Source organism: Trematomus bernacchii, unplaced genomic scaffold (assembly GCF_902827165.1).
Source record: "Trematomus bernacchii unplaced genomic scaffold, fTreBer1.1, whole genome shotgun sequence".
Taxonomy (NCBI): domain Eukaryota; kingdom Metazoa; phylum Chordata; class Actinopteri; order Perciformes; family Nototheniidae; genus Trematomus; species Trematomus bernacchii.
Genome location: NW_022987698.1, coordinates 1157443 through 1169670, shown reverse-complemented (window position 1 = coordinate 1169670; position 12228 = coordinate 1157443). Strand labels below are relative to the sequence as shown.

Sequence of the window (12228 nt, the reverse complement as noted above, 5' to 3'; positions counted from 1 at the left end):
TGTGTGAGTTATTATGTATTATTTTTGATAATACCATTTAGTTCAGTGAAATGTGTCCAGGGGGTCAGTGTTGCGCAGTGTGCACCGCATGTGGAGACGTTTCTGTGTCAGGTCAACAGCCGGGAGGTTTGATGCTCCATGTGCAGGAAACAATATCAACACTACCAACTACAGTGCCATCCAGAACATGTAATTTAACATTAATTTAGGGCGATACAAGTGACCTTGAAAGTGTTCATGTAGGTCAGATAACAGAATGACGTAAGGATGCTGCGATGAAAAAACAATTTGTTCTTCTAAAACTAAAACAATATTGATAGGCTGTGTTTGTTAGGATACATTATGTGGAAAAGATCTCTGAGTGCACGCTACACATGCTATGGGTGCAGGAGTGTTGGACCAAAGGTAACTAACAAAAAAGATTGTTGTTGTTGTCACCCTGGTGCTTTACATGTGATGCTAACTGTGTAGCACAATGATCCTTTGTAACAGCTATACAATTTACAGACCAGTGCGCCTATTTTATAATCCCAGTGATCATGCTTATTTATGTATTGAGCCGGTTTGTGGGGATTAACACTTCAATGTTATTAGGATTTGTATTTATACAAATATAAAAGTTGTCTTACCTATACTGGTTTTGCAGTGGCAGCACAGTCTAATTGCTTCTGAACAAAAGCTTTAAGATTTAATTTAATCTCAAAAAGAGATAATTAAATAATTATCGCAGCCATTTATTCCACCCCAGTCAATGCTCCTTGTATAGGCCTATCTAAGATTACACTTAATTATTGATAAATATGTAATTCATATTGTATTGCTAAAAACGGTCCACCACAAGTTCCTAGAACCCAATGATTACATCTTAATTAATTATTTAGTTTAACTAACACTGGAGGTATTTTAATGACTCAGAAATAAAATAATTGTTTTATCTAAAGTGACAAAAACGCTAAATTATCTTGGCCATGTTCATCAAGTTAGAACGATTCTGAAGGACACTCCACACCCTTTTTATGCAAAGTTTTAAACCATGCCTGCAAAGAGGAGTTAAACTTTTCTAGGAGGGCCAAATCAAACAGACATCTGAGACTATTGGCTCCATCGACTGTTTACAAATGGTCGGCCTAGTTGTTATTGCACACACAGTTTAACAAAATACTCATGGACTCTGTGCTTTTATAGCTCATTGCAATTTTATTAGGATGACATCTACTATATGTCAAATATATTTCTTATCTATTGTATGAAGTGTAATGTGTTGAATACTGTTTGCAAACCGAATAGAGCTGAAACTATAAATCTGCATATTATGTCTGATTCCTCAATGATTTGTCTTTAAATGGTCAGAAAATATATATTTTTAAAGTCCTTGTAATTTTCTCAAATTTGATGTCTTTAAATGCCATGTTGTTTTGGTCCAAAACCCCGAATTCTTTTTTTGAATACGATAGAAATATCCATATTGGAGGGACTGAAAAAAGCTTTTTTTGCCATTTCTCCATCAAAAATGTCTTAATCGGATATCAAAGCAGTGGCGATTCTTTTTGAATAATCCTTGCAGCTATTAAACCAAATTGCTCCTCTGGAACATTAAAGGCTATCCAATCCTGCTAGGCCGATAAGGGAAGTAGGAATCAGGGGACTGTGTGGGTGACGAAGGTCATGTGATGGAAACCAGAATGTGTCACTAGACTATGTAAAACTGCAGGCTTTTAATTTGAAAATTCGTACGTGATCCCAAATCTGAAAGATTTTGCATGTGACCAGCCAAACAATAAAATCCAATCTTAACAATAAATCTGACTTGAGCATATGGTGATTTCCCTGAAGGGGAGGCACAAGTAGAAACCAAAGCTTGATAACTCTAAACCTTCTTATTTTCATTTGTAGGGACTTTGGGGCTACCATGCAGTGCGGTCATGCAGCGCTCCAGCCTTACCTGCAGGCCGAATCACAGCTCGACAGGCAGCAGATTTATGGGAAAGACACTTTGCTGAGAGAGGCGTGACGGAGCCTGACCACTCCAGCCATTACATCCTTGCTTATCTGCTCGGGGCTAAAACTGTAAGTGGAACTTTGCTGGGCTCATTCAGCATTACCTGATGTGAGACCTGCCCACAGACATGTGCTTACATTAAATAATAGTTGGTCACGATCCTTGCTGGCCCCGAACTAGTGGCTAGATCCAATAAATAGTTTCCTTTTTTGTCCCCTTATGGGTGATCCTGCCTCATATGTCTGAATAGCTACATTCACAATTGACAGCATTCTTACTTGTTTCTACTTATTGTTTCATTATCCAGATAGAAAGTCTTGAGCAAGGGAAGTTAACAGAGTTTCTCAGTCCAGAAAAAACTGAGCAGATGTGGAAGCTCTGCTCTAAACGCCTATCCAGGTATAAATAGTTGAAATACACCTTTGTTTAAATATGTTTTACTTAGAATACTCATTAATGTGTGTTCTTGTTGTAGGATGCCTGTGCAGTATGTGATTGAAGAGTGGGACTTCAGAGATCTGACACTGAAGATGAAACCTCCTGTGTTCATACCAAGACCTGAAACTGAGGTTTGACAGAAGGAAAACAGGACACACAATTCTACAGTGATCAATCATTCATAACCAGAGTCATGTTTTTTTTGGTGCAGGAGTTGGTTGAACTGGTGCTCACTGATCTGCAGATGAAGCCAGGAACTGAAGTTGGTACACAGGAAACATGCTTGGAAGTGGGATGTGGCTCTGGTGCTATTTCTCTCAGTCTGCTGAAGAGTTGGCCTCAGGTGAGATTTGTGTTGATTGAAGGAAGAAGATTTTTTTAACACGCTTGCGACGAGCCTCTAAGAATGTCAGTATCTCATCAAATATTTGATGGATTAACGTATTCCCAAGAGAATAAAGCCTGCCATCATGATTATTTTTCTGACTGGGGATGCTTGCGTGTGTGACTCCAAACGCGACCCCAGCAGTTCAAAATCTTCATCTATTCAGTGAAATATTTCAGCAATGACAAATGTGTTGGCACCGTATTCTGTCAAGACAATTATGGTCCCCAGATAAGTTTGGTGTTCCTGACCTCAGAGAATAAGTTATTGTCTTCACATGACAAAGCACAGTATTTACATCAGCTCACTGACCCAGGCGTACTTTCCACTATCCTGTCAGAAGGTTAGCTTTGTGTTTATTTTTCTGTCTCAGCTGTTAAACAGATCGTCGAGTTTTAACGTTCTCATGCACACTTCTTTCCCTGAGCTATGTGTATCCAAAAAGTAAACAGCACTTGAAATGGCTGTGTTTGTTTCTCTGTCACTAGCTTAAAGCCATCGCTGTGGATCAAAGCCAGGATGCGGTGGATTTAACAGGAGAAAATGCTTTAAGGTAATTAACCACAGCCCAAGAAAGGGAGTTGTAAATGTTCTTATTGATTTACCTTTATTGCGGTGAAAGACTTACAATAAACGTTGTGTTTTAGTTGAGGCATAAACTCTGATGAAGGATTTTCCTCTGCAGGTTGGGGCTTCAGGACAGGTTACAAATCCATCATTTAGATGTAATGAAAGGTAAGGGAAAGCAGTGAATTAAACATACTGCTGATAAGCACTTTCCTAACATATATAATATGTTCTATAAACAATTAACAAAATATGTCATAGAGGGTCAATCAAAGGTCTTATAAAGTCAAGTCATATATTGTGTTTTATAATCCCTGTTGTTGTAATACATTACAATTCTTTTTATTTTGCATTATAATCCTTGTCATTAACCTTTGCCAACAATACACACAACATTGTAAAATATTTGTTTTTCTTAAAGCAAGAATGACCACAATGTAACTTGTTATCACCTCTTAATGAATGATATGTGCTTTGATAGCCCTTATGAGTCTGTGTTATCAGTAGTGTTATAAAGCATAAAGAATGGCTTTCTTTCAACTTTGTTAATACCATGCTATAACTATTAGAATGCATTATAAACACTGGCATCATGAAATGTTACCCAAACTTCAAATGTGTTTTTTCCAGATGCAGAAACAGTGTTGAGCCTCTGTAGCTCTGTCTCTGTTTTGGTCAGCAACCCCCCGTACCTGTTTTCAGAGGATATGACGGCGCTGGAACCTGAAGTTTATCGGTGATTAAAACACATTCAGCCTCTCCAAACCTTTGTATTCAACCTCCCCATAGCATGAGCTTTATAAGCAGTATAAACTCTGTATTCCTGGATTTTTGTAACAATTAAAACTCTTCCTATGAAGTATCCTCAACTGGAGTATACACATGTATTTAAGTATGTATAATACATTATAAATGCCTTGTTATCATAGATGATGATGATAATGATCCCTATAATGTGCTCTGAATAATTTATTGACTTTATTTTGGTGACTTCTCCTTTTTTTTAAATAATTGTATCTGTCCCATATTGTAATATTGATGTCCCATTTCCCTTGACTAATTTAAGAGTTACTATAAACAATCTAACATCATGGTGATTTATTTTGTTATCCAACTTAAATAAGGTAGCCTCACGTCTCCTGCGTCTTGGCCAACAGTCCTTTTGCCAATTAAAAAGAAAATCCATCTGCTAAATAGTTAATCCCGAAAAGCTTAAAAAAGTAAAAGTATAAACAAAAGCCTGAGTGTTAAAATATTTTCATGCAAGCATTAGGTCCTGCACCAATAGTGCTGAAGTCTGCCCTGATGCAGGTGACATGCTCAAAATCACCCTCAATCAGAAACATTTAGAAAGTAAAGAAGCCAGAGTTCCTGGACAAGAACATAAACACATAAGAAAGGTTGTTGTCACACTCTGATTGGCCCAGAGGAAAATGTATCAAGCTGCTCTCAATTATTTATTGAGTGCAACAGATGATTTGAACAACCCTCTTAGCAAGTAAGAGTTTTTAGTAACTCCTAACTTAATATACTGTTTTCTTTCAAACTAAAGACTTTTAGAGCATAAGAACATGTTGTGTGTTAAACAGATGTCAACAGATCTGATTCTGTTCTTTTCTAAATGATGACCAAAGACATTGTAACTTCCTTTTGGTTTTCTAGGCAGTACGGTGTGATATATTGTGCTATATATCATTTCATTAACTGTTTATTCATTTTAAACCTGCCGCATTTAATATAATCATACTAATAATTTATTAACAAATAAAATATTAAAATATGTAATTGTATATAATTAATGTGATGCTCGCTTCAGAGTAGCCAAAGTAAAAAATTGCATGCATTGTCTAGAAGTAGTTTACATTTTTTTCAATGTACCAAATGTAATTCAAGTATTTATGTGTTTTCTGGTGTCCCAGGTTTGAAGACCATGCTGCTTTGGATGGAGGGAACGATGGCCTAGAAGTGATCAAACATATTTTGACTCTGGCTCCACAGATTTTATCAGATCATGGGTAAGGAACCCCACTGCCCGACACACGCACACACACACACACGCACGCGCGCGCGCGCACACGCAGGCAAGCCAGCCCACCTGGGTTTAATTCCTAAACGGCGGCAGCTTGTCACAAGAACAGCATGTTCAGAAAAGTACGGGTATCGTGTTGCCTCTTTAAAGAGGTAAGCTTCCAGTGAATTCACTTCCAGACATGTGCCCCTGCTCTCATCTCATGGGTGCTGCCGCTAATCCTGTCCTGATCATTAATTTTTTGTCTATTCTGTGTTTTCTTTATGGTGATTGCCAGCCGTGTTTACTTGGAGGTGGATCCCAGACACCCTCCGCTCATTCAACGGTGGGTGGAGGTGAATGTGGAAGAGATGCATTATGTGGAGACAAGGCACGACATCAGCGGCAGGTTTGTGCAGATCTCTTTAACCCGCTGTAACGTCAGAGTAAGCCCCATCAGTTCTATTTGATTAAAAGGCTTCACTGTTCAAATATTTAACTAAATTATAATACTTAGCTCATTAACACCCCATTAGTTGTTTTCCTCATTTCAAGTCTTAAATCCTGATTTGTATTTGTTCCTTAGGCCGCGTTTCTGCATCCTTCGCAAAGAGAAGTCGAATAAGGACCACAAGCTGGATCTGGATTGAGAAACTGAGATCCTATTACGCTGGCATTAGCCCAGGTCGCCTCAGCCCCCCCGCCCCCACTGAGCTGCCGAGCGCGCGCTCGCACCCATCTGATCACTCAATATTCACAATCTGCCGTGGCTCAAATAATTTTCATGTCACTGTAATACTTCACCTGGTAACAGTTGTTATCACATCCTCCGCCACAATAAAATGTGTGCGAGATGGCAAAAAAGCAGGCTCAGAGCTGAAGGTAATTACTGAGGCTTTTCTTAGAACCCTCCCTCTCAGAATCTCCCTCCCGCTCCCAGGAAGCTCTCAGTACTTCTGTGAATTCGCTGATGAACGGTCCTCCCCTTTCCTCATCCACTCGCTGACACAGATGCAGGCTGTACGCATTGTTGAGCAAAATCACACACACACATACACACTCACAATGTGGCCTTCACTTCCTCACACAATCTGCATCTCACACACTTGAAGCTCAAAGGCCAGTCTTTGTGTTCAAAGGTGATTTGTGAAAAAGTGACTCAAAAACAGACCATCATGTGGTGGTGAATAATAAGGATGAGGAAGTGAAAATGATTAAGAAGACAGCAAGTAAGTTCATTATTTTAATAGAAAAATGTACACATGTAAAAGGTAGAAAAAATGTTTTACTGAGAAAAATAAAACGGCATAGAAGATGTCTTAATGGAATCAGTGTAGTTATTGGAAACAGTACGTACATCCAGAACTGATGAGGGTCAAATGGACATGGACAATTCCCACATCAATCACAAAATATGTGATTACAGTACATCTTTGCGCACAAGTCTTCGTACTTCATCACCCAATCCTCGACCAATCAAGTGTGGCACCAGGCACGTCAGTATAAACTGAATTTATACACATTTTTCAGCAAAAAATATCACCCTGTGTCCAGTAGTTTCGTGACTGGCCTCCAACTGCTGGAGCAGCGGTGTCATTTTCAGGCACCAGAGACCTGTTTGACAGTTTATTTGTCCTTAAATGTAACAACATCATGAGGCACCCGTTATACTTTGAAGGGATAGTCCTGAATGTAACGCAGCAGAGGCCTGGGGAGTGGGAGCTGCTCGGGCCGGTCAGAGTGTCTGTTTATAACCAGGCGAGTGAGGTGCTGTAAGGAGGGGAGGCCCTGCGGCTTGTACACGGGCCGCTTCAGTTTTAAAACCACAGATGTCTCCTGAATTGTCTGCTGACAGGGTTTTGAAGGGGCCTCCTCCCACACCTTGCCCTCTTCTGCTTTCCTCCCTGGCCCCATGTAGTGCTGCACCAGGCTGGGCACGTTGGGGAAGGACGACAGGCTTGGCCTGGCTGGGGAACTGGAGTCGAGCAAAAACTGTGCCCCGCTGTACTGGATCCGAATACTGGTGGGACCTCGTGCCGTCCTGACGGAGAGGGTCAGCATGTACAGAGGGTGACTGCTGTCTCGTATCAAAAAAGCTCCTTCAGATGCCTCTTGAAGCGCAGCGTGGGCCTGAGCTGCAGTTACAGCTCCCCAGTACCATCCTACACACACACATTCCTAAATATTAATCACTCTGAACACTCCTTATTACTGCCCTGTTTGTTGCTTAATTTTCCACAATTATGACATTTGACTAAATCTTTTACAAAGAGTGTGAGTGTTAAACACTTTTCATACCTGAGTTTTCTAGATAGCAGAAGTTGCTGGCAATCGCCCGCAGGTCCTTTGTTGGGTCCCATAGTGGGGGGGTGCTTTGAAGGCAAGGGGTAGGTGCTGTTCCTGCCCGCATCCCCCTCGGGGTATCAGTGGACGGAGCAGCAGTCAGAGGTGCTCTCGGACTGTAAATAAAGTGAAAAACAAGGTTTTAAAAAAACATAAAAGAAAATAGTCAATGCAGGGTTTGCTCTTCCTTGTTAAGGTACATAATTATTTTGAGTTCAGTGTTTATTGCTAAATATGAAGGAACCGATGGAGGCGTTCACTTGCTCACTTCTTTGTCCACTTTAAACTTGAGAAGCACAAACTGTGAATATTTATTCTTATGAATTATCTCAGTTGTAATTGTATGTAATTAAATACATACATATGTAATACTTATTTTAGACATATTTTATGTTTTGTCTGTTACTGATGGCAATTTTGGTAATGACCCTTAAATAACATTTTAACCTGAATCAGTCCATCGTGGTTAAATAAAGGTTAAACTTAATTTCTACTGATAGAATTAAGACGTTTTTGATAAAGAGCATTTAATATTTGTTATCCGTTCTACAGGCCATTTGTAATTGGTATACATGAGTTGGATAGTTGCGATTCCTAGAAAACATGTACAATTAACACTGTTAGACTAAGATAAAACGTAACAATAATACAATGTGTAGGCTATTACTTTTACACATATAATTGGTTTTGATAGGATTCTCAACGCACACAATAAAATAGAAAACGCATATACAAAGAAAGTCAACTCACGCTGGTACACAAAGAATCATGCTATTCCTTAAATCCTCGGCAGATTAAGATCCGGTCAGTGTTTCTTCCGCAGAAAATAACGAAACATAAAGACAATGATCTCCGTCCGAAGAAAGGAAAAAGCACTTCCACAAAACAAAACAAAAAGCGTTCAAATCGGTGATAAAAGAGCTCGGTGTACCCAGTCAGTAATGTTCTGGTCCTGTAGTTGTAATAAGAACAACACTGGACGAGAAACATGAAAACAACACGTTTAAAACATAGAAATCTCCGTAGCAGCGGTTTGGAGTGTGTTGTCACCAGAATGGGATCCAAATGTGTGAAGGACAGAGTGTAAAGGCTGGGCTTTTAAAAATTACCGTTTCCTAGAAGACTATTCTGAGAACAGCACCGGCGGCTCTGACGTCACAGCCGCCGCACCAACTCCCATTTCGCCTCTGGTTGTCTTGCTCTAACAGCTCCGGTTTTTAGCAGCGCTTTTGCTGATGAAAAAATGTTTGTTTTTCTTTCGGCTGATTCTCAGGATAACACCGCGGTGAGCCCGGTCATTTCCCCGTGTCTGGTTTTGAGACTCATCTCTCCCCCGTGTTTGGGCCACAGGCTGAAGAGAGCGCTCGCTCCCAGGAATCGCGCGGCAGCTTCCCCCTATTCGCTTTCCAGGAATAATTGCAGGGCTTGACTCCGCCCCGCCGGGCCTCCCTGACAGAGCTCTCTTTCTGGGAATTCACCGCCTCGACATTAAAGATAATAGGAATGCACACACAGCCTGTTTCCAGTAATATAGATTTCTCCCGATCCATGGTGGAAAAACACTGCGAGAGGTTTTCTCGGAGGTTTGCCGGAGTAATTACGCTCGACAAAGGAAGTTGTTATTGTGACAATACACTATAAAACGAGTTAACACTACTGTCAGGCAGAGACAAATGTGATGTTGCCAAGGTATTTTCCACCCTCTAATCCTGTCTTTTGTGTTGCATTACGCTTGATTTGTTATCCAAAAGCCGTGCCTCAGGTTGAGAATGTAATATTTCTGTTTATTAATCCCTCCTGCGTTTATTTTCTAGGGAATCTTTCTAGGAAATCCACGTCAGTTCAACTTTTTTTTTTACTCTGAATGACTAGATTCAGGCCAAATAAGGCCTGCTGGGCAGCTGGTTTTTCACCATTTAGTTGTTTAAGTGTTTTAAATATTTACTCAAAAGTCTGAACCATCACTCACACAAACATATCAAACATGTCTGTATCATAACCAAAGCATGCTGCTCCATAATTTCTAAATCTCCACATTTTCCAAGAAATCCTGAAATGTGCTTTTCCCCTAGGAAGAATTGTGGACTTATTTACCCCGCTGGATGCGTTTGAACATTATGTTTTTTTTTAAGTTCAGGGGGGGAAAAGAACAGTGCAGTTATTTTTCGTGAACCTTTATCTTGATTTACTTTATTATTTATTATGTAACAGGATGATCTTGTTTGCTAAACTGGCACCATGCAATATTCAGCAGTCAAACAAAGCACATTAACTGAATCTGACAAACGTGAAAATAACCATAACCAATATTTAGAGAAACTACCTTCCTCATAAAGGAAGATTTACATGTTTGAATGTTATATACAAAGCATTTCAAACTGAACGTTGTCCTAAAGTATATAATATGAAAAGGCATATTTTCTAGGAGCGCAGAGACTCCAGGGACAGTTGGTAACTGGAGAACATTGTACTGGGAAGGCAGAGAAATTACTAAGAATTTGAAGATGAAAGGAACATACTGTATCAACCTTCAGCTCGATGTTAACACTGTGACTGATGTCTAATTTTCACTTGTCTGGTTTTTTGAGGACAGTTTAGTTGCTGGTCTTTGTGACATGTCATGTTAGATTAGGGTTTGTATGTTTTGTAATGAGGATGGTTTATGAGTTATAACAAATAAAAAAGGGAAATTAAAACTCAGGGAGAATAATAAATAATGATGGAAACCAGGATAGGGGGGGGGGGGGGTTTGGTTCTAAATTGACCATGTAAACAAATAAATAAAAGGATTTAGATTTGTTATCAGTTGTTGAGCTAATGGAGAAATTGACGAATTGTTTCAGCTCTTGTTTGGACAATTGTGAACTATATTTCCTATGTTTACTTGAGCTGCACCTGAGTATGCAGAGCTTCCCTTTTTACTATTTTCAGATTACAAACCCTATTCTGGGATTTGCATAATTTCTGTGTTACACTATCCTGACAGTCGATTCAGAAGAAGACAAAGAAAGGCGAAAACTGTTTTTTATGTGGTGATTATTCGGTTATGACGTGATTAGAGGCCCATTAAACCGGAAATAAAGTATGTTGCTTGTCTGTTGTTTTATTGTTATACTTTGTCGAGTGAATTCTAGTAATTGTGCTTTTCCCCATCTTGGTAATAAGATTAAACCGGGCAAGTTTTCTGGAAACAGTAAACTATACAGCATTCATTTGGTTTCAGAAAAACCTCTTATCTTTGTTCAGGTGCAGCAGCACATGCATTGTGTATCACTGCAGAGATATTGAGGCTTCAGAAAGATTGTGTGTTGTTGAAGGCCAAATACAGCAAAAACCATTGGAATTCTCTTGCTGCTAAAAAAAACACGGATAATATACAGAAAAGGCAAATAATTTGTGTTCCTATAACAACAATTTAATATTGTTACTTGTGTTAAAAATCTAGTAATTCACAGTTTTTGGTTTTCATTGTTCGTATATGAAGATATTTTGTCTGAACAGTGATGTCGACTAAACCCTACCTAATAAAATATTCCTCAAAAGATAAAAAAAAATAGTTTGGGTTGTTACTGGTTGGGTAAGCTTACTCCATTTTTTAACATACCGAGAATGTTCTAAGAATTGATAAGATGTTTGAGACAAAGGAATAACTGTTGGTCTCTTCCAACATGGAGGAAAAAAAGGGCCTTTATCCAGAGTATTTCTGAGAAAAGCTTTAATGGCCTTGAATCAGCAACATAAATCCATCCGCTGGGTATTGAGAGAACACTTTATTCATCAGCAGAGCTTTGTTCACAGGGATCAGAACACAAGGTTTGTTGTCGTCCAACAATTTTAACTATAATTTGGTTACTTTAATTTGCAAATAAATGTGATAACGACAGTGCACTGCACAATGCAAAATGTTAATCAGATTGTCAGAGGTATTTTTGCCATAGTTGCAGCTTTGCTCTAGTGATAGCAATGGAAATTGGTTTGTCCACCACTTTAGTCCAGATTGAAACATTTGAACTAATATTGGGTTGTTAAAAGTTGTGAAAGCTAGTAGTAAAAGTCATCGTCCCTAGATGTATTTAACAGCTTTTGGTGTTATCCTTACTTTACATACAGAACAACCATGAAGCCAAAAGTTGACTATGTCCATTATTTTAGTTTATAAAATCAGTATTAATCAAATGAAACCCATCGGCCTGTATTAGTGCCTGTAGCAGTTGTGTTCAGTGCTAATTATCAAATCATAAACTATAGGCGGTTGACCTGGTAGTTATAATTCCTGATCATAACGTGATTGTGAGCATGTGAGCACCCCTCAAAATAAAACCATATACACATCTAATCAGCTTAAGATTTCTTAGTCAACCAAGAGCCTTTATGACCAATTAGTTGACTAACAGCCTATAGAGAGAGCATCCCCTCTGCTGTGTGTGCACTCATTAGTGGCAGACTACAAGAGTGTGGTCCAGTTCCTCAGAGGTTTTGCAGAAGCAT

The 12228-nt window shown here is 39.2% G+C and overlaps 2 protein-coding genes across 4 annotated transcripts; one reads left to right on the top strand and one right to left on the bottom strand.

The window, feature by feature from the left end:
* The first annotated feature begins 62 nt into the window (after positions 1-62).
* On the top strand, positions 63-6723 carry hemk1 (HemK methyltransferase family member 1). 2 transcript variants are annotated; one of them, XM_034139082.1, is made up of 11 exons: positions 63-189; positions 1894-2067; positions 2307-2398; positions 2475-2568; positions 2649-2780; positions 3311-3375; positions 3508-3557; positions 4020-4125; positions 5309-5404; positions 5696-5806; positions 5984-6723. In XM_034139082.1, the coding sequence occupies exons 1-11, from the start codon at positions 139-141 to the stop codon at positions 6045-6047; spliced, it is 1035 nt and encodes a 344-aa protein (XP_033994973.1). In that variant the 5' UTR covers positions 63-138; the 3' UTR covers positions 6048-6723. The 2 variants fall into 2 exon arrangements, with proteins under 2 accessions (XP_033994973.1, XP_033994972.1); XM_034139081.1 differs by having other exon boundaries at positions 63-405.
* cish (cytokine inducible SH2-containing protein) lies at positions 6628-10843 on the bottom strand. 2 transcript variants are annotated; one of them, XM_034139083.1, is made up of 3 exons: positions 8491-10843; positions 7696-7856; positions 6628-7559 (listed from the first exon to the last, which is right to left on the bottom strand). In XM_034139083.1, the coding sequence occupies exons 1-3, from the start codon at positions 8508-8510 to the stop codon at positions 7063-7065; spliced, it is 678 nt and encodes a 225-aa protein (XP_033994974.1). In that variant the 5' UTR covers positions 8511-10843; the 3' UTR covers positions 6628-7062. The 2 variants fall into 2 exon arrangements, with proteins under 2 accessions (XP_033994974.1, XP_033994975.1); XM_034139084.1 differs by having other exon boundaries at positions 8850-10842.
* Positions 10844-12228: the final 1385 nt, after the last annotated feature.